General features: G+C 43.8%; 1 protein-coding gene across 1 annotated transcript in view; it reads left to right on the top strand.

The window, feature by feature from the left end:
- Positions 1-22,262, top strand: part of RHBDL3 (rhomboid like 3) — a 72,489-nt gene that overhangs the window by 43,904 nt on the left and 6,323 nt on the right. Inside the window, exons 4-8 of the mRNA XM_075169568.1 lie at positions 10,124-10,348; positions 11,064-11,212; positions 15,674-15,786; positions 18,481-18,581; positions 21,665-21,725. Of these exons, the coding sequence (XP_075025669.1) occupies positions 10,124-10,348; positions 11,064-11,212; positions 15,674-15,786; positions 18,481-18,581; positions 21,665-21,725 (649 nt within the window). The remainder of the gene's footprint in view (positions 1-10,123; positions 10,349-11,063; positions 11,213-15,673; positions 15,787-18,480; positions 18,582-21,664; positions 21,726-22,262) is intronic.

Here is a 22,262-nt window from a genome sequence, read left to right as displayed (position 1 = left end):
TCTACAGATCACTGCTGAACCAAATGTGTTGTAAAAGCTGACCTTAAAGCATTCAGCGTGGTCCAGATTGGACCTGCCAGCATGGGGCAGGAGGAGAAGGGAATGTGGCTGTCCCCTGTTCCAACACTGGCACTACCCTGGGAGGTGTCCCTAGTGTACACTGAAGGTCTCTCTGTCCCTGCTACGGATTTCCTGTTCAAAGGGCAGGACTGGAAGTTAGGTGGACCTAAGTTTTGTTCCTGACTCTGCAACAGACTCATTGTGAAACTTGTGGAAGCCTGTCTATGCCTCATGGGTCTGTTTCTGCAGCAGATGGAAGGAGGTAAGTGTTGCATCTCTTTTGGGGTTCACAATTTTGGCAAAGCCAATGGCAGTTCGCCAGTGCAAGAAGAGCCAGTGGCTGGGGAACCAGCTCTGCGGTGAGCATTTGCTTGGGGGGCTGTGCTGGGTCTAGAAGAGCTGAAGACAAATGCCATTCCCTGAAGGCAACGGTATTTCAGCATGTTTGGGAGGAATCAGTAAGCTCTGAGACAGAGTTCATGTGACTTGGGAAAAACAAAACACTGCTGCTTCCAACAGAAATGTTCAGCTGTAGCTTTGTAGTAACTTGAAGCTGATGTAGCATCTCAGTAGTGAGCAAAATATATTAGCTAATTAAACGCACATCCTTTGTTTTCCCGATCAAGTATCAACACCCGCCTTACTTTCCCTGGCCTTGCTGGCTTTTAGGGACAGGCTAATCCTACCTCATTTTCAGTGAACAACACACTTTTTTTTTTTTTTTTTAAGCACTGTGTAACAATAATCAGGTCACCCTAATCCAAACTTTGCTGGCGCCAGCACACTTTACCCTCCAGAGAAAGATTTCCTTTAGTTTTTGTGATTTCCTCCCTGGCTTGCTCAGTGTGCTGCCAGACTGCAAATACTGCCTCTTCAAGTAAAGAAATAAAACTGCAGATGCAGGCTAACAAGTGACAGATACACAGGTCTATTGGCCATCAGAGAAGGCGAGAGGAAGGTATCTTTGCAGAAGTTTCTTACTTCATGGAAGAGGCTGGAACATTATTAGCTGTTAGTGGAAGGCTGTCTTGTGCTATATGCTGTGAGCTGGATGTTCAAAGGGGCAGTTATTGTGTCAAAATATTGCTGAATCATAAAAATAAGATAAAATATGGGAGGTGAAGGAGATGAAGTGACTACCCCGAGTCTTATGGTCTGTCTATGCTAGCGGATGCTGTAGAAATACAAAGGTTAAGAATTAGATGCTAGCTTTTCTGTCCTCGGCAGGGTGATCTGTGTAGGCGTTTGAAGAGAAAGCAGGACTGGCTGAAAGGATAAAATACTTTGGGATTGTGTTACAATCCACAAACAAAAACGACAAGTCCAAAGTAGGTCCTGGAATGTTATAAGTGGGAAACAAGCTGGTTCAATGGAGGCTTTGACTCGCATTTTACAGCATCATCAGTCTATAGAAACTTATTTTGTGGCCTATCCTAAAGAAAAAATATCACAAAATAATGAATTCCCACTCTAGTTTTAACACTTTTGTAGACTTGTAAGAGTCTGTAATGCCATATAGAAAGATGCACTCAATTTAAGGACGATTAAACTTAAGCATGTGCTTAGTTCAAGCTAATGCCTTTGCTCAGCCCTGAGTTGAAGCCCTATGGGTGTGGAATTAGCGTGCTTTGATTTAATTAAGTTGTGTTGGGAACTTTCCCTTCTAGACAACTTACTTGAAACTTGGTAAGGATAAAAACTCTAAAATGCCATTGGTGTCGTTAAATGGGGTTCTGTTGAGGCTATTTCAACCTTATCAACTGTAATAGGAGGTGGGGAGTGAGGTTTTTTGCCCTCTTTCTTTAAAGAGCCAAGGGAGTTTAATGAGATTTTAAACTGACCTATGAAACTAGGAATTAGCAGTCTTGTTCCACAGGGGTGTGGTAGTTTTCTGTCTGGACTCCACAGGGCTTTTCCCTTTGCTTTGTGAAAGGCTCAGCACATAGGCTGGTAGCCATTAAAATACATGTAGTCTTAGTGGCTGCAAAGCTCTTCCATCTGTTTGTTTTTTTTTTTTTTTCCCCAGGGTCATATGTGTTTTGCAATTATTCTGCAGACCTTCTGCTGGCCACTTATGCCACTAAAAGGGGGCATTAAAGCACTTCCTCTGACTTACGAGGTTTTCTTTTGCAGAGATCTCAGGGATAGCAGCACACCCTCCCTATCAGTAGTCACCAAACAAAAAGTTCACATTGTTTGGGTCTGTGAAAGGAATTTTTTCCAAACTCTTGACATGTTGTTTTATCTTAACAGAGCAGAGGTGGGACATATCTCCAGGTGGGCATAGGATTTAGTAGGCAATAGCCAGCCATGTGGGAAGGACCAGTTCTGCAAGGTGCTGAACCCTCCCTGCTGTTCCCTTAGCTCCCTATTCCCTCTTGCTCTAACTCCAGCCTGCTTTTCCATTGCTTTCCAAGGCTTCAAAAGCAGCTGCTTCTATTTTTCTTAAGACGTTTTTCAATAATGCATGGCTGGAAGCCATTTGTTCTTATTAGCCACTTCAGTGATAAAAGCAAGGCTTGGTTCTGTCCCTTGTGGGGACACTGCGTGTGCCTGTAGATTTTTCATGGCCATCCTTTCTGCTTTGAAAGGTGAGTAACTCTTGCCTTTGCTGTTTCAGTGGTAACATTTTTACTTGGGGTATTTCCTCCAACCTGGCTCGAACTGAAATAAGGGGAAACAGTGAAGGAAGACCTGTAGCTAGGAAAAGAGATAACGGTTTTTAAAGGAGAAAACATTGAATTTTATCTTTTGGCTTTGTGAGTGTGTATGGGACAGCACCAGGAGGGCTTTATTATCTTTGTGGAGGTGAGCTTTTAAGAAGTTATATACTGTATTCTTTCTGTCAGATAATGTGGAGGTGAGAGAGGTTCTTTAAACCATGGTTTGCTTGGGGGTTTTTTAATGGTACTTAGAAGTACTTTGTCGCACAGTCATAAAGTAGCTATAAATTCCACTTCCAGTGTCTTTGCATGTCCTTTACTGAACCAGCTGACAGCCTGCATAGACGGCTTAGGTGAACAAGGCTTTGCAGAAACTGTTATTACCTGAGTCACTGGGAAGATAAGCAATAAAGCCTAAATCTGCAATTCTAAGGGGAATCCCCAGGCAAGAGAAAAGTTTGCCCAAATGCATATCTCCTCTTCCTGCTAAATCCTTGTTCACTTTCTAGTGAGTGTTTTAAGTTTATTGCAGAATAACCCAGGACCTCAGTTCTAGTGGTCTTGTCCGGTGCTTGTTGTTTTGTTCTCACTGTTGCTAAACTGGAAAGGTTTGGTGCAGTCAAAGCTGCAGGTTTTATAGCTCCATTTCTTCCCCTCTGTGCTTCCAATTAGCTGCGCTGCTGAACCAGGGAAGATCCTCTGCCAAACATCAAGAGGACTCCAGATGGGAGTCCTCTGGGATGTCCTTCAGCTTCCAATGGGACACATCTTTAAGTGCTCCCTCTGTCCTTGACTCACTATCTTGGCTGAAAGTATAGGATTCCTGAGCTTTCTTCCTGGCCTTTATTCAGAGGTATAATAATAAATATATAATTAAAAAAGGTTTGAAAGTCTCATACTTCAGTATTTGATCTAATATTATGCTATTATGAGTAAGGAGGAGGTTTTCTCAAGAAATAGATGAAACTGGTCATGTGATTGTGTCCTTATCCATCTCTTACCTCTCAAAGTATTAAAGCCCTTATTGAGGTGCAAAGTTCTTACTCCAGGGAGCATTTCCAGGAGCTGGATACCCCTTCTGACAAATGTGCCTCACACTGCTTTCATGTTGTTTTCCTTCCCATTTTGGAGAAAACTGGTGATTTTTGATGTTCCAAGAGCCATGTGCATCTCCTGAAGGGGAAAAAAGCCATCAGTGGGCCAGGTAAGTATCTTGGAACTTAATAACTGGGATGCAAGAGCTGCTTTTGGAGTGTGTTCAGCTTGTACATTGATCTGAGTCCATTAGATACTGGCCACACATAACAGCAGAAGAGAGAACTTTCTTCCAAGGGAACTAGTCTGGCAAATAATCATTATGCCAATTAAAGTGGAACTTAGCTTAGGAATTTCCATCCTTAACCATGATTCGTCAGCTGTTTCCAATCATGTACAGTTGAAACTTGAGAACCACGATGTCAACTTAAATGGTTGTTTTAATTGTGTATGTATCTAAAATACACATGTGAGTGGGAAATGTTATAAAGATATTTTTTAAAAATTTTGCTTCAGAAAATTAAATCTGGATTCATTTCGGTTGTGGAATCCTTCCCAGCACCAATGAAAAATGGAACAGGTGTTGGGGGGTTTGAAGTCTCAAACTTGCTGTGTTTCGACACAATGTTATTTGAACCACAATGTTAGTCCCGTCCTGCAAGCAGTGTTCTTGAGATTAACCTTGAAATCTGTATGTGGTTTACCTTTTTTAATGGAAGTGCTGGAAGGTCTAAGCCTGGCACATTTAATAGGAGTCCAGACAAAACCTTGAGCAGGGAATACTCCTGCAATGACCAGGATAATTTATTTGGTCTCTCCTGCCTCTAACTTTTCTTGAATCCCCAGAGTAAACCACTGCTTAGTGGTTTAATCAGAGCAAATCAGGATGTTGGTATTTGCTTTTTTCCCATTTGATGCTGTTTGGGAAAGTGCTACCAGGTTGGCTCAGAGGATGTGAACATCTGTGACAGATGAACTTGATGCTGAGCTATGCGTTTTGGGAGAAGCAGTCTTTACCCACATTAGCATTTCGTAGAAGTGCGGAGTGAGGGAAGGAAATAAATGTGAATCTTGAAAGCAAAATTGATTGGAAAGGCTGCATTTGTAAGTAAAGTGGGTTATAAAACTGGAGCTGACAGAGGCTTTTAAAAAGCTTGTGCTAAGTTCTGATTTAGTGTTCTGTGTCTTGGAGGATCAGAGCTGGGGAGCTGAATGCATTGCCTGTCACAGTGTTGTATGTGTTTAAAAATAGCCGTAGACCAGTCTCAAAGATGCCAATACGTAATGGGCAGAAATCCATGTTTTTCAAAGCCTCCTGAGTGAGGCTGAATAAAAACCATAAAAAGGGTACTGTGCCCCACACAAGCCATGAAACTGGAGATGGGGAAATGCTAGATGACTTGGCTATTGATTATCTGGGGCAGCAAGAGTAGTACAGATAGCCAAGAAACCCAGAGAAATTGGTCTGCCAGTGGGAATGGACAGTTTCCATAGCAAGTTGCAGATTATCTGAGACTGGTTCTAGATTGGCATGTGTCCTGAACAAAAGCAGGGCTTTGTACTTTACCAAAGTTTGTCACTGTCCCACACTAGATGGTAAGAACTCTTATCCTAAATTTTTGACATTTTCAATGTTGAAGACAGTTTCAGATCTAAGCAGGAAAAATTTTTCCTTTCTGGCAGATGTATCAAACCCATCCTTTGGGCAGCGCAATAAGCCTTGTTCTGTTTTGGTATGGTAATACCAAAGGGCAAAGGTGGCAGTGCGTGGTTACCAGTCATCTCAGCTTGGCTGTTTTACAAGGGAAATTTCTTTCTCTCGGCATAATAACTTTTTGCAGGCACGAGGGACTAAGGGAATGTGTTGTTCCCCACCGTTACCTTCATTCCCCACATACTGTTTGCTGTACCCATCTGCCTGCAGCTTTAATATCACACTTATTAAAGAAGTCCCAGATCAATTGCATGAAGAAAAGTGGGGTGGGCTGCCCTGAGCTTCTGGAGCCGTAATAATGTGCAGCCCAACAATGGGCCCAGTGTTCTTTCAGCTGATGATTAAATACTTGGCTCATAAATACCAATATTACGTAATTCCGAAATCAAGTCAGCAAGTTTTGGCCATATGGGAGACTCTCTGGGAAGATTTGAGTCTTCCAAAGTCAGTCTGAGGAACAAAATAGGCTTCTCATCAAGGGTTGGTGAAAGCAATGGTAGTGACTTTAATCCTCTGCTTCTCCTCATGCCCATCACCTCCTAGCTTGAGATTAACAGCATGATCCAAAGGTCTGTGGGGCTACCTGAGAAGGCCCAGGACTGTTGTGTTTGCTTGAACCCTGGCAGTCAGCTATACATCCTCTTTGGAGATTATTTCCTCATTAGTGTGATGGGCAATGATTGCAGGTAGGGGACCAGCAGGTTGTCATCTTACTGAGAGGCCTAACTTTAACAGTATATCCAGTCATCCACATCTTAGTGGATTGTGGGGGCTTTTCAGCACGTGTGGTATGCTCCTGTGTGTCCCTGCCTCGTCTGAGTGTAAAACCACGCCAAGGCTACAGCATTTAGAGGGAACCTGGACCTTCTTTCCATATCCTCTGCTCTAAAGGAGGCCTGACAAATATTTTTATGTCCCTGCCAGAGGTGGCAGGAGGTTTAGTTAGTGCTAAGAGCTCTGAAGAGTTAGAGTTGTAGTTATGGGTACCAAAGGCTTTTAATTTTCTGGGTAAATTGAAATCTGGCTCCCACTGACACAGCACGTACTGTTGTTGGTGGATGCAGGGAGTATCTTGCTCCTTGCCAGTCACGTTCCTCCCAAGGAGTCTGCTGGTGTGTTGCAATCTGGGAAGAATGCACTTGGTGCTGGATATCTCCATGTGTTCTGCAAGACTGCAGCAGTTCGTGACCTGCTCCATTTAATTTGCAGGCAGTTTTCTGTTGCCTCTTTGCTAAGAGCTGATGAATTTGAATACCCAGTAGACCCTCTATCCTGGGACAGGATTCCAGTCACCTAAGAAGTTGACTTCAAAGGTATTTTCCATCTCTGAACACTTTGATCCCATGACCTTATATCAGAGTTAGCCATAAATGATTTCTCAGGCATTTGCTTTCATTTGTATTGACAACCCCTAGAAACTCTTAATCCATTTATATGTTTTTCTGTGCCTATCTCTCGGTATCTGGGGAGCTCTACCAAAAATCAACTAGGAGGAAGAGGCTGTGCTCACCACTTACAAGTGCAGTTGATGTGATACATCCATACCTGTAGTTCAGAGAGGCTACCAATGGGCAGTGCCTCATAGTGTACAGAAATAACCTTGTTGTGTGTGTTGAGGCATACAAGGTCTTTCTCCAGCAGTCACATATGCTCCCGAGGGATCTATCAGCATTTTGCCCAAGGGCTTCCCTTGCTCTTGTAATATCAACATTTACTGCTTTCCTATCATTACCAGTTTAAATAAGTCTTGGCATTTTATCATCCAGATGTGGCCAGAAACAACCAATATGGAACACCTTGTAAAAATAATGGGGTGTGAGAACAGGTAGTTGAGAGAACAAAGCTACAACTGGCTTTCATCATTCCTTGGAGGAAATAGCATTGTCATGAGCTTCCATTTTAACTTCGATGTGGGGTGTGGAAGGTTCTGTGGTTTATTTTCCTCTCTTGGAGGAGGAAGGCAAAGCTTTCTGCTGAACAGAAGGGCTTGAAAGCATTGCAGCCTAGTGATCAGAGAAGTCCTGCAACCTGGATTCTTCTAACTCTAGCATATGGCCTTGGGCAAGTCACTTGGTGTTGTGAGGTCCAGCTTCCCTCCAGCTTCTGGCCCAGGAGAGCCAGAGGCTTTGTTCATCTGCAACTTCCACAGTGATCCTGCAGTATCCTGCTCTTAACAAAACTAAGATGACTTTTCCCTTCTGTTTCGTTTTTAGTATGTTGAGGAACACCTTCAGAAACATCATGCTGAGGAATTTGCACCACTCTTGCAATTTGGGCTCTTTGGGCAGCGTTAGCAGTAATGCAGAGCAGGACACTGGACTGATGGGGCTGTGCTGAATTCAGGTGATTGAACTGAGCAAGTCCCTTTTTGCCATGCTCAGCAATAACAGACGGTTCAGTGGTGCCTGGGTTAGGATCCTCTGCTGAACAAATGCAAGGAAATTTCTATTATGAGCCTAGCACAGTCATGAACGTTGGCAGCCTTTGGAGTTTCCTGCCCATCTCTTTCACCAGCCTCTGCAGCGATAAGGTGATCATCTGCTGAGTGTGGTCAGCACTTCTTGATGCTGAGCTGCAATGATGATTTTCTTTGGTTGACTCTGGAAATGATTGTATTTTCCACTGAAGTGCTGCAGCTGGGAAAAGCACTGACCGTTTTGCAGTAGGCAGGAAAATCACATACCACTGTAGTTAGAATAAGCATATTGGCAGCTTCAGACAACTGTCCAGTATCTTCATCTGTAGCAGGCAAGTTCATAGTTTCAGTCTGAATTTATTCTTGTCCACAAGAGGAGCAAAGCCAGAGAGAACAGAATGAACTCTGCGAGGGAGCATGCACCGTGCGTCTCTGACAGGCTGCTCTGAACTAACCCGGAGCGAAGCTTTCTTCTGTGGCCATAGTGAGGTCATTTGATGGCTAAAGGTACCTTTTGAAACAGAGGTACGTCTGTCACCTACCAAAATCGTCTCACAAATGCTAAGGAAAGCCTTACACCCGGTGGATGTTTATGAAAATACTGTCTTTCAATATGAGCGGGCTTTCTTAATGCAACAGAAGAGCACCAACAATTTTTTTCCCCTCATCTTCCCTAGTTTTAGATAAAAGCTGTTGGATGATAGACTTGAGAAGACTGAAAGAAAGATTTTTGTGGACAGGTTTTTTTTTTTTTTTCTTTGCCTTTTCTGCTTCTTTTGCCAGAATTGTTCTTTTACAAGTGTTTTATGAATGAGCGAAGGACAGCGAGTGCAAAGGAAAAATACCAAGAAAGGAGAAAGAGTTTTTAGGGTAAACCTTTTTCTTACTAAAACAACTCAAAAAGAACAAATTTTTCCCCAGTTTTAAAGAATTTGGAATAGATCAATTGCCTGTCAATGTTGCTCACCTCGATGAATTTCTGCGTGGGAGGGACAGGCTGGAAACGAAGGCTAAGGAGGGATGGGCAGCTGCTGGGAGAATGGGTTGCAGCGCCATCACCTCAGATGGCCCCTTCGCCTTCCTCCAGCGATTAACAGGAGGTGGCTCCCTGCAACGATTACTGTTTTAAGCAGCTTGGTCTAGCTTGGAACAATTACCTGGCTGCCTGGGCATTGAGAGCACAAGCTCTGGGCTTTGCTGACTTTGTGATATTAGCCAAAACAAGTGTGATCCAAGATGACTGGAAGCCAACGCTGTTGAACATCGTCTCTTATTTGGTTCTTGGAGACTGAAGATGCTGGTGGTTTCTGAGATCAGTTAGCAGTTCTTTCAGAAGAAGGACCAGGCTGTCACATTCTCTTTGCTGCCTTTTACTGTAAAAGGTCCCTCTCGGTGGGGGGACTTTATGCATAGTTAGCCTTTTAAGCCTTCCTGCCAAAGATTCAGCCAGTACAGATAGTGACTCTAATGCAGCAGGTTTGTTTGACATCAGGGCTAATTAGCAATTATCCAAATCTTGGAGCAAGCTCTTTCAGACCTGATTTTTTTTTTCTTTTTTTTTTTTTCTTTTTTTCCCCTCAAGCAGGCTAGGCATAAAATTCCATCTGCCTAATTTGCAAATGCAATTGCTTTAATTATGCATCCAAATTGGGAAAGTGTATGCTCAAAAAGATAGATAGCTAATTCTATGCATGTAAGATGATAATGCATATACAAATTAGCTGTATCCTCCAAAGCCTGCACCATCTCAAAACCTGCCCCCTCTGAAGATAACTGTTTTAAAAGAAGTTTACAGCAAGCTAAGACAGACTGTACACCAGTTTAGTTTGTTGTTTTGTTCCTGTTGCTCATGCAGTTTTGTTTTGCACAAAGGGATAATTTTCTTTGCCCAGAGCTAACTCCTGCCAACAAGGACCAGAACACAAGGGTTAGATGCTGTGAATGGACCTGCTGCTACGTTCAAGAAATTTTCTGCCCCAAGAGATGGCAAGTGCAGGGAATTGTGATAGAGGAGGGGGAGCTGAGGGAAGGAGGACACAGGAATGTGGAACGTGATAACCGATGGTGAAGTCACCCCGTATCATCCTGAGATGATCCTGGTTCCTAAAGCTCCAGCCTGGTGGTGGTTCTCCTGCCTGCCTGGATCTGGTGCTACCAAACTGGCAGTAATCTCCCCGGATGGTTGTGCCAGGCCTTGCTTTGTCCTCATGGTTTCTTCCTTTTCTTTTTACCCAGATGAGCAACAAAAGGTCAAATAGTTTCCGCCAAGCCATCCTTCAGGGGAACAGGAGGCTGTGCAGCAAGGCACTGCTGGAGGAAACGGGGCTGAGCCTTTCGCAGAGGCTGATCCGGCATGTTGCATACGAGACCCTGCCACGAGAGATAGACCGCAAGTGGTACTACGACAGCTATACCTGCTGCCCTCCACCCTGGTTCATGATTACCATCACTATTGTAGAGGCAAGTAACTTAATTCCCTCTCTCTGGGAACACACACCACACTGCCAAAGGCTTTGCTGGGACATCGTCAAGGGCTAACCTGGGACTCGTTTAGACCCAGACAAGGACGAAGCTGATAGCTGTTTTGGCTTACCTGTATGTGTGTGTGTAAGTGGAGACTGTGATCCTATCTGTCTCCAAGCGTGGTTATTAGTCCTTGAAACAATTTGTTTGTGAAACTACAGAATTTGGGAAACTACAGCAAACTTTTTGAGGAATGAAAATCTGGGTAGTTCTAGGGAAACTGGTAATTCAAATAATGGAATTAGAAGAAAAATTCCTTTATGGTTACCTCTGTTCTGTGAATGGAGAGAAAAAGGAGGGAAGAGAAACTGGGTTAAATATTCTGACCTGCTCATCTGTTGCGCAAATGAGATCTTTGCACAGTTGCCGAGTGATGCACTGGAATAAGCACAGAGAAGGATATAATATGGCACTGATCAGTAGGGTGCTGAGTTCCTCTGACTCAGTGGCTGGTGCGTTACAGAAAGCCACATATAGTTATACTGATGCATTGCAGGTTCCTCAACCTCGTGGGGAACTCGTGCTGTGTAAAGCTGTCAAATGGGAGAAAAATTATCGAACATTTGACTTTCTTCTCCATGATTTTGAGCTACAAAGTGCTTTTCAGGGAGAGAAGGCATTTGCTAACCAAGGAATCTTCCTGCTCTTCTAGGTTGCCTTTTTTCTTTACAATGGAGTGGTATTAGACAGATTTGTGCTGCAAGTCACCCATCCCTTATACCTGAAGAATGCATTACTTTACCATCCTCAGCTCCGTGCTCAGGCTTGGAGGTACCTAACCTACATATTCATGCATGCAGGGTGAGTACTTACAAACTGCGGAGATTCCCTACAGTTCAGGTTCCCCAGAGAGAGGGAGGAGGAGGAAGTGACAAAATCAGCTCAGAAATAAATTTTTAAAAATCAGTTCTAAACTACGTATAAAATCTGAAGCTGTTGTGGAGTGTTGGGCAATGAGGAGCAAACCTTTGCAGCTCTCTGAAGGGAGGAGGCAACATAAAGAACTTAACAGATGCTGCTCTTCTCCCCAGCAGTGTTGGGACCACACCTTCCTCTTACTGTGCATTTCCCAATGTTTGCTTCCTAAAACTCACCAGATCGAAGCCGAGCGTCCCTCTAGAGGAGCTGTGCATGTGGTAGAACAAGTCTGCAAAGATGCTGGACTGGTAGTTAAAAACTACATGGTGTATTCTTGCTAGACTTCCTAGTTGAGGTTGGAAAAGTCAATTAAATTCCCTGTGCCTATGGTATGTCATCACTTAGTAATGTTGTCCCTTCTGTAGGGACTGAGATAATGCCTAGAAGCCGGAGTCAAGATTGAACTCCCATTTTGTACGCACTGTACAAACACCAGTGTTCCTGAAGAGCTGACAATCTCGACTGACCAGATGGACAGAGAATGGTCCATCTAACGCAAAATGCAAAATGAAGGTGCACAGTAAAATGAATCCTCCTTCATCCTATGGGAGGTATGTAGCAGACTTGGGAAGAGAACACAAGGCGTGGGGATTCTAACTCTGTGCTTCTCGACTGTGCTAGTCTGCTAGTCCTCCCGAGATTCAAAGAGACCTAATTGTGTGATGTTTGTGATGCCATGGTGATGAGTGAGTGTCACAGGAAAGTTCATTCTTGTACAAAACACTCTACCGCCTCTGAGTAGTTTCTCAGATCATTATCTTCACACATTCCTGGCAGATAATTGCAATTTTCTTTAATTCTGTCACTAAAAAATCACAGCAACAAGCTTTTTAGCAGTAGTTTATAGTTTGAAGCTGGATAAAGACCCTTTGTTCTTAAATAGAAAGCCTATATTCCCATCAGTCAGTGTTCTTCTATGAAAGGTCAGAAAGATCAAGCTGATCTCTTCCTTTTTCCACGTCTCTGATGGAAGACATGCTGATGTCTCTTCTCTGCCATGGAATAACTGCCTCCATGTGTAATTGCCCTTGAGCACAAGATGTGCCCCAGATCTCTGGGTAAAAATCATACAACAGAACAGACTCCACCCAAGGGGAGAGTAGGAAAAAAATTCTAGGTGAAACTTCTGAACGTGGCAACATCTGTACTCCGCACGCTAAATCCCTCCAAAAAGTCCATTGTATACAGGTTTCAATCTGCAAGTGGAGACTATTGGGCTTAGATGTGAGGCTGGTTATGTAAAATGAGAACTGGAAGTTTCCATCACTGAGGATGTGGGGGAAACTCGGCTTGTAAAAGGAAGAAACACTTGATTTTAACTAACGTTAGCTAATTTGTATCTGGGTTTTCTTCTGGTGGTGATGGTGTTCTGTTATATCACTTATGTAAACGCAGGTTGCTTTGGGATACATTTGAAGAGAAGCACCTGCACAAGGACAATTTTTGCCGCATTTAAATGTCTTCCAGTACCACCTGTGGCATGCTTTCCTAACCTGTGCGAGGTCACCCTTTCTTGTAGCAGGCAGTATTTTGGCATTCTTCACATTTACTGGCTGAAAAATATCTCAGGTTTATTTCACATCTGTGGCTGGCTCAGGGGTGAACAGTGGGGAAGGTGGTGTGCAGGAGACTCATTGTTTTTGTCGTGGATTCCAAGTTCTTTAGCTGCGTAGCCTTCAAAACAATGGAGAGTCCCGCTGGAATAATAAACCCCATGATTTATCTGCAGTATCTGGAGTTAGGGTAAATGTTCATTTATTGCTAACTTCTGTGTGTTAAGCTCCTTTCATATCAGGAGAACAGATAAATCTTGGAAAGGTAATAACATTTCTTAGTGGAAGCCCATCATTCTCCCCTCATTTTCAAATGAGAGGCTAACACAATGCCATGGGGTCTATTGTTATCCTGCTTCCAGCTGAGACTTTAAAATGGTAATGTGGACTGCTCCTTAATTTAGTGCACTCGGTCTGTTTTTTTGAAGAGCAAGTGACAGCCAGAAGGTGTCCGAGAAGACAGCAGTTGCTAAGGCTTGGCTGGCTGTGCCTCTAGAAAGATTCCAAAAATGCACGGGCTGTGTGATGTTCCTGACGGAGGGAGCTTTGTCAAGGGCTGAAAAGGCAGGCAAAGTTGTAAATTCTGCCCTTCTGCTTTCATGAAAAGCAGACGTTGATTATCTGGGGCCCACGCATTTGTAACACTGCCATAACTAATGACTTGCATTGATGCTCAGTCCCATTTGTTTGGTTCCGGGGAAGGAGAAAGTCTTTAATAAATCAATGAAATTGTCATTTCAAGAATGACGCATTCAGCACTGGCAAAGGCTAATTATATTTTATGGGTGCATATTGACTGTGGAGCCTTCAAAGCTCTTAGCATGATGGGGAGGAGAAGTGAATGGGATTGCTCCTGGAAAGTCTTTCAAGAACAGCTGTGAATCAGGGCAGTCACTTCAGAGTCTAGGATAAACTTTGCCGAGCTCTTACAAAAGCTTCCTTTGAAAAATAAGACCCAGTGCTTTGTGTGAAAATGTCAGGTGCCGCCTGATGACGTTGACTGTGTGCTAGCCAAAGCTTCTTCCCTCCCCTCTGTAAAAGAGCACTTGGACGCTTTGACTCTTTTCTGTGATTTCAGTTTGACCTTTGCTGGTTGTTCCTAATCCAGTTCCTAAGTTCTGTGAACATGCAGGATCAGGACAGGTGCCAGAACATGCCCATGCCCAGTGGCTTCAAAAGTCTTGAGCAAGGTAATAAAAACGCTCAGTTACATGCAGCAGTTTCCTATGACGACAAATTGCAGTGCTGAGTGTCTCGTGCAGGAGAGAAATTTATCCTTGGAGAGAAAGTCAGTGGAAACAAACCTATTAAGATATCCAGAAAGGACTGTTTCCTGCAGTATCATTTCTAGCAGTTTTTTCCGGTCCAACTTTAAATTCTCGTTTATGAGACTGTTCTGTCATTACTGCATCTCACCATCAGCGTTTTTCTCTGATGTATATGGGAAATTGCTATGGTAACATGAAAAAAGACCAAAACAATAAAAACGCATGTAACTTAAACCAAAGATTGCTAGTTAACTGTCTGTGAGCAATCCTTTCCTTGTATAAAATAGGACGTAGATTTTCAATGCATTAGCTATTTTGCACTCTTTCCCCCAAAAGATGCTAGCCTTCTGTGTTAAGGGCACCACTGTGTCATTTAGGTCCACCTAAGCAGATTCGGGCACTCTTCGTACAGAAAGCACTGGGTCCAGTGTGATGTGGCCATTCAGCAAGGTCACAGCCCTGTGAGCCCAGGGCAAATCTCAGACACTAGCACAGTGTTGAGAGGGACCCTGTTCAGGGGTCTGATGCTGCTGTTATGTCACTGGAAGATCCTGCAGATGGCAAAGGCATGGGTAAATATTTGTATAGAGCTTTGAAAAGTAGCAAGGCAGTTTTGTTAAGTACTATTGATTAGAACAACAAAGAACTTGCTTTGAAACTATTGATTCAGCACAGAAGAAAACGGCTGCACTGGAGTCTTTATCAAATATGCACATTTTAGCTGTCACACTTTCTACCTCTAGGCTGCAAGTGGTCCTGCATGTCCTGATGTGCACAGTGGGGTTTTCTACAAGACTACTCTCAGCCCAACTTTTCCCATTGTGTTCAGCAGGAGTTTTGCTATTGACTGGAGTGGGAACAAGGGTAGGTGAACAGTGAATACGCCTTGTGTCTCACTGGGCACCAAACCAGGGATAAAAATGCCCTCTGCTTCCCGTTCTGACCACGATCACATTGAAGTAGGCACAGCAGAAAAGGGTGCGGGTCAGATAGCACAAACAGTAAAGCGGCATTATGTGTTACAAGGAAACGCCAACTGTCTTGGGACTGCTAGGCTTACCTTGCTCTTGACTTAATATCCACTCCCCATCATGGCAGTGTAAGGGAAAGGCTGTATCATTAGGAGGGGAGAAGAGAGGAGCAGGTCAAGTTTCTGGCTTCTGTTCCAGGCTCTGCTGCCATCTTGCTGCTTTTTTGGACAAGTCATTTAACTTCTTCAAAAAAACAAAAACAAAAAAAAAAAAGAAGAAAAAAAGTCTCCCTAAGAACGAAACATGGTATGAGGTCTTTGGCTGAATATTCTGAGTGGATATGAAAAAAAGATAACGAGCAGCAAGTAGGGAAGAAACATTGCAGTTCTCAGTCTGATTTTTTCAGAAACCGTTGTTTTTCCCAGCGTTACAATCTACTTTCATGAAGCAGGTGCTATTTGATTTCTCTTCCAAGATCTCTCTGTCTCAAGGGTAGAGAAGGGAGACCAAAGAGTTAGAAAAGAGGACAACTGTTGTTTTTCCTTGCCGCAGGATAGAACACCTTGGACTCAATGTTGTCCTTCAGCTCTTGGTTGGGGTTCCCCTGGAAATGGTGCATGGAGCTGCGAGGATCAGTTTTGTGTACGTTGCTGGAGTTGTGGCAGGTAGGTGACACCTCTGGATGCCCCAGATGGAGAAGCATCTGAAAATGGTCTGTGCTGACTGTGTAGGAGAAATGTTTTGTGACATTTGGGTGGAGGAGAAGAGCAGTCACTGATCTTCTGTGCGTTGAAATTCTTTTAGAGGCTAGAAGTAGGAAATACGCTACAACTTGACATCTGTTTCTAACTAGCCATAGGCTCTGTGTTTAGGAGACCTGCTAAAAAAGCACCCACAACCTGTTTCTTTGAAATAGCCTTGCTTTAGATGGTCTTCCTGAATGTGGAGGTCATGCTGTTCCTTTCCTCTTGTGTCCCACAGAGGCCTAGAAGAAAGGTGGCATCACAGGCATCCCTGCATTAAGAGTAATTTTTTTTTCCTGTGCCAGTTCTTCCTCCATTTGTCCTGTGCTGTCTGCTTTCTACAGCCTGAGTAAGCAAGAAGAATTTGATTGTAGGTTGTGAGCAGTGCACAGGAATCTGGAAATTCATTTAATCATGAAGCCATGGGGTTTGATTTGATTTTTAGTTTGTGCTGTATTGCTTTTATTTATGTTTGGCATTTCCAGCAGTTTGGAGGTGATGGAAGTTAGCTGACAATAGATCAACATCTAATTAAAACAGGAGGAGAGTGTGAGAACAGCCAAGGGCTTCACAGTAGAACTCAGACAATGATTGACTGCCTTAGTTCAAGATTTATGGTGATTTTTTTTTTCCAGCTACATAATTCTATTTTTTCCATAATAAGCAGATAAAGCCTTTGTAAAATGGGCTGCATTGGGTGCTAATAAATCCTGCATTCCAGGAGAGAGACCATGGAAAGAATAATTGGACTAGGACACAGGACTAGGCATGGTACAAACACCATGCTATTTAATGCAAAGAAAGGAGTTAGCAGACTAGCTCCACCGTCCCTTGCCTGTTATTTTAATAAGCGCTAAAGTGGTCCCCAATCTGCAACTTTCCAGACATAAGCTTGTCTACATAGATCCATGTACCAAACCCTGGGGCTTCATTTATATTTGTGTAAATACACATAGCACATCTGTGCCAGGTAAGTGAAGCAAGTTAGCATTGAATCTGCTACAGCTGAGCCCAGGAGAGCACTGCAAGTTGCCGGCTGCCTCTCAGATGCCTGTGGCCATGGACTTGCTGGCAGGGTCTGCAGGGCCAGAGGCAGGTTTTACTGGGCGTTGGGCTGGGCTGAATGCCCAGAGCTCTGGAGGCTTGTAGCCAGTGCCTGGTGAGGCTCACTAGCCCACCTAGCACTATTGGTTCATTTCTGCTACACAAATGATCCCATTTTTTTCTCAGACAAGCTACCACATCCTCATAGACTTGCTTTTCACACCTTATGACCTATAAATTGTGGAGGAAAGTGCCAAATGGAAAGGGAAAACTTCCCTTCTTAGTGCAGGATGGAACTACAAATGTGACCGGACAGTCCCACACAGAAAAGCATCCCATGATAGCCTTACTTGTTTGAGTTGTTAGCCAATTATTAAACATACTTTATTCTTTGACATGTGCCAGGAAAGAGAGAGAGAGGCATACTTACGCTGAGGATCTGGCAGTATAAAGATAACACAGCTCCTAAACCATCAGGGATAAACAGTAAAATGCAGACACGGGTCACAATGGCCACTGCCTACTTTTTTCCCAGTTGTCTGGCTTTACTGAGAAGACATGTTGAGACTGAGATCGAGAGACTGAAGGTATATGCTCAGTGCAGCGTCCAAGGACTTAACTGCAAGTTCTCATTACTCCTTTCTTAACTTCTCATTAACTTTTTCCTTAATGGCAGTGTTTAAGAGCTGAGAAGTCTCAGGGCCATACAGTGGAGGAGGGAGCTATCAGCAGAGTTAGATGGTGGAACCGCAGCACTTTCTTGACCCAGAATCAGCTGAGCAATTAGCAAAGAAGTTCGTTAGATTCTGTACTACCGAGGACTCTCTCAGGATTTGCCATTGTGTCTTTTTCCCATTCCGCTCATCACAAAGATCTTCCTTATCTCTGCCTTGTGACACCAAGTCTGCCTTTGCCTCTCTATCTCTTAAATTACTCTCAAAGTTTGCAATGAAAGGAGCTTTGAGCAGATCCAAGCCTCCAATTGGGATAAGGAGAAGCAGTGTCTATGTTTGGATGTATTCTTATTAGCGATGCCTTTATGTGATTGACCTGTCATTTTGCTATCTTGTGTTTACTGCCTCCATCCAGGTTATTTTTAGCTGGTTTTACTCTCAAGTTTTATAAGTAACAGGCTGTGCTTTGATCAGAGGCCTGTGCTAAGTTACAAGTCCCCAGTTCCTTCTCACTGTGCAAATATTTGTCTTGCCAGCATAGGAGCTACTTCTATTTTATCTTCAGGGGAGGAACAAGACACAGACATTTGTCTGTCTCCTGCTTCCTTTGTGTTTTAATCAGGGTGTAAGTGCCTTTTTGCAGCATAGGTTTGAAGGTCTGTTGCTGCCTTGCTTCACTGCTTTTAAAGTAGGTGCAAGAGAATCAATCCGTCACTGCCTTGGCAGTCCTACAGGACTGAGTTAGCTTCACAAGTCAATTGATTTTCCCCATTCTCTTTATCTGTATATTACTGACCTGCAGCAATTAGCACAAAACAGGCAGCAGCAGGGATGTAGGGTAGGAGAGAGTGTGTTTATTTGGCTGGCAATTGTCACAAACCCTTGTTTTTTCTTCCAGGGTCCCTGGCAGTGTCAGTAGCTGATATGACTGCGCCTGTGGTGGGTTCCTCTGGAGGCGTGTATGCCCTTGTCTCAGCTCACTTGGCGAACATAGTCATGGTGAGTACCGGAATGACTGTCTAACCTCTTCGGCAGTGAGCCGGGTCTGGTGGCCCAAAGGGGTTGGAAATAGGGCCTGAGCCAGCTGTTGGTCATTCAGAGCTTGCCCCAGTTAAGAGTCTTGTCTCAGTGGTGTGGTCCTGGAATGGAAATGTTACACTGCAGCTGGTGGCTTGGTATCCTGATGACTGGCAGCTTGCGGGGAGAATCCAAAGATGCTGGTAATCCAAGACTTATCAGTGTACTCCAGGCTATCAGCTATCCTTGCAAGGGCTAACAGATGTTTGGAAAAGAAGGAGCTGACTGACTCTGCAGAAGTTGTCTGCATGCGCCATGTAATGTTAGAGGGTACCTAAGGAAATTTAGTATTTGGTGGATTTGTGTGCAGAATATCCCTTCTCTCCATTTGTAAAACCCAGACTGAAGCTGAACCTTGGGTGTATTAGTGATGCATCTTTTTGCCTTTTCACCTAATGAAGTACTTTACAAAGGTCACTAAATACCAGCATCGTGATTCCTCTAAGACCTCGAAACGGGAGCTCATCCGAGGTCCTCAGCTAGGTGGTGGCAAAGCCCAGCATATCTGCTTGTGTGACTCCTGACCGCTGGGCAAAAATGGCTTTGCTGAGAGAGCTGATTTTGCTGCGATCGGGATTCGTGTGTGGTGGTACAGGGCTTGCATGTCTGTCCTGTACCAGCAATGTCAGAGCAGAATAACCATAAAAATGATGGTAATGTGGCCTCCCCTGGGCTCTGAGTGGGAAGATGATGCAAGTCGGCTGCAATAGAGACAGAACGTCTGTTATATGGGTGCTGGAAAACACGTACACGTGTGGTGGTACTTGTGACAAGCCTAAAAGAAACCTTGTATTTAATGCTTGAATGCAGGGAAGTCCGCAGGCTGGGGCTGCGAACCACAATGGTGCTGCTCCAGGCAGCCTTTGTAGGAGCTGGGAGCCGGGAAGTGGGTGGTTTCCTGAGGAGGACACGTCGTCTTTGCGGTCTTCAAGCTTTTTGGAGCATGAATGAGCTGGGAGCTGTTGCCAAATTAGGACAGTTGAGTGTCTGGCAGAGAGACAGGGAGTGGAGGAGAGGGGCTACCCCTATACCACAGGGTTTCTACTGGCAAAATGCCTCCTTATATTTTTAGTGTGATTTGTGTTCCCTGCCACTGGGCCAACAGCAGCAGGAGAGAGTTTCCCCTGTCTCACAGGGTAGTAATGCAGACACAGGGTTTCTTCACGCTGAGATTCACAGGGTCGGAGGGGGACATCAGAGGAAATTTCAGTTTGCTTTAGAGGAAGAGTTTCTGCCAGAAACGTGTGGAGAGTCTTCACCAATTGCCTTACCAGACTTCTTAAAGCATCGCCAAGTGGCCTGTCATTTCACTGCTCATTGGTCTCCTCCAAATCTATTTAGCAATTGCTACCTTAGCATCTATATTCCTCCATTATCCGCTGCCTCTTTTCTCGTCTGAAATTACTTTTACTGCCTTTCCCATTATGGCGGAGTTTTTTTTGTCTTTCTTTCCCCCTCTTCTCTCTCTCTGCTCACTTAATATCTAGATGTGATGCTCCGGTGCGCTGAAAGACGTGCTGGCCACTTGCTGGTAAAGCAGAGAGTCTTGCACAGGTGCTGGGAGCTGCTGGGAAACGGAGGGACTGTTGCAGGGAGGATCTCTTGAATCTTCTGTTCCCTTGTGCCTCCTGGTAACCAAAGGAAATGAAAACATTCCTGCCTGTAAAAATAAATATTCTTGGAATTAAATACATAAAATAACCAACAGGGGGAAGCAATAAAGCATGTCACCTTAAGGAAAAGAGTGAGGGGAGGAATTCAAAACAGCTACATGGAAATGAAAACCGAAGGAAGCAGCACAATATTAATCAGCATGAGTTCAGAGCCTTCTAACTGGGTTAGGTGTCTCAGTGGAGAGAGAAAATGAGTTACTTATTTTGTAGAGATTGCATTTTTGCAGTGACAGAAGTGATTTATGGACAGATCCCACATAAAACTTGAATATATGTAATATGTATTGCAGAATATTTCTTCAGCAGGCTGAGAAGTCACTGGGTGCCATTAAAGTTAGGCTGAAAAGTTTACAAGCATTTTTTTTATTCCTCAGCTAGCCTTTTATTCCTCCTGGCTAGCTTGGTATCTCATACTGCTTTCAACAGGCAAAATTTCATTTCGTCACTTAATAATAGTGTTGTCAGACTTCTGAGTTCCCCAGAACATGATCTCTTTTTCTGCTTGGAAATTTTGTGTTAGTGGAAAAGGAGAAATTTAAACATTTCTCCCAGGATTTCTGACTATCGTTCAGAGATTCTTATTCCACTGTATTGATTAATGACCAAGCCTGAAGAGAGAGGAGGCCAAATCCAGGCTTTCTTATGGCACTGTTTCCTTGGTATGCTTTAATTGAGGTCTTTATTTTTCGCGTGTTCTCTGCAGAAGACCCGAGTTGCAGAATTTCAGGCAGTAGCACTGGAAAGGTGCAGTAGGGCTTGAATGCACTGAGAAATTGCGTGACAGGTGACAGTGTTGGGCTTCCGAGTGGATCATCATGAGCTGTGTGATGTTAACCAGAATGATGCTTGTGTTGAATGCTAGGTATTACTTAACATAATTTTATTTGATGTGGCCTAATACAACAGGGTTTTGAAGGGTAAGTAAATTCAAGTATTTTCAGAAGTCAGAATTTAAGGTGAAACATTATACTAACACGTTAAAAATTAGTCCGTCTGAAGAACGGAGGATGGCAAGGCCAGCCAAGGACCATGCCACACTGGCTGGTTGTCAGGCAAGGAAAGTCAGTAAGACTGCCAGGCAAAGAAGTTGTGGACTGTCCATAACTTGGACATGTCTGAAATACATCCTTTATGTTTACGTTCTCTGGGATTGACAGAACTATGTTTGGTGTGGTGAGTGTTCACCCCTGTTCACAGCCAGGTGGCAAAGGCAATGAAAGGGGTTTGTTTCAAGGGATGGTCGTCCTTGGTGCTCTTCCAGTGCGGATCTGAATGTCAAATCTCTCCAGGTTTGCATGCAGCATCACTTTGTTTTCCTTGTCTCTTTTCCAGAACTGGTCAGGAATGAAGTGCCAATTCAAACTGCTGCGCATGGCTGTTGCCTTGATCTGTAGTAAGTATCATGCACTACTTGGCACACGCGTGATCCTGTTTTGTTTGTCCTTGTCATAAGAGTTCATGCTGATTCAGAGAGTTTTGACTTTGCAGCAGTTTTGGTAGGAACTTGCAGCTGGACCCTCTGGCAGCAGAAACCACATCACTCTCAAATGCTTATTTTGGCTTTCAACACAAGCATTTGTAAATGAGGATTTGTTGTTAGCCAGCATCTGTAGCTTGTGGCATTTGTGAAGACCTGGGACTTGAACATCTCCTCTTTGAAATGGCAAACAAGCAGTGCTTTCGTAATGATAATTCTTAGGTTTCCTGGAGCACTTCCTATCTGGGATAGCAACAGCATTATACACACATTAATGAATTATCTTCTAGGGTGGGACAATAAGCGAAACTAGGCCATGTATTCATTGCAAACAATTGTCTTCAAATTCTAACTCTTTTTTTTTTTTTTATGGTTCTGGTATAAATTTTGGAAGGCAAATATTCCCCCACCTGTCTACACTCCCACGAACCCAGACCACTTACCAGCCACTGG

Source organism: Calonectris borealis, chromosome 20 (genome assembly GCF_964195595.1).
Source record: "Calonectris borealis chromosome 20, bCalBor7.hap1.2, whole genome shotgun sequence".
In the NCBI taxonomy this organism is placed as follows: domain Eukaryota; kingdom Metazoa; phylum Chordata; class Aves; order Procellariiformes; family Procellariidae; genus Calonectris; species Calonectris borealis.
This window is presented reverse-complemented; position numbering and strand designations above follow the sequence as displayed.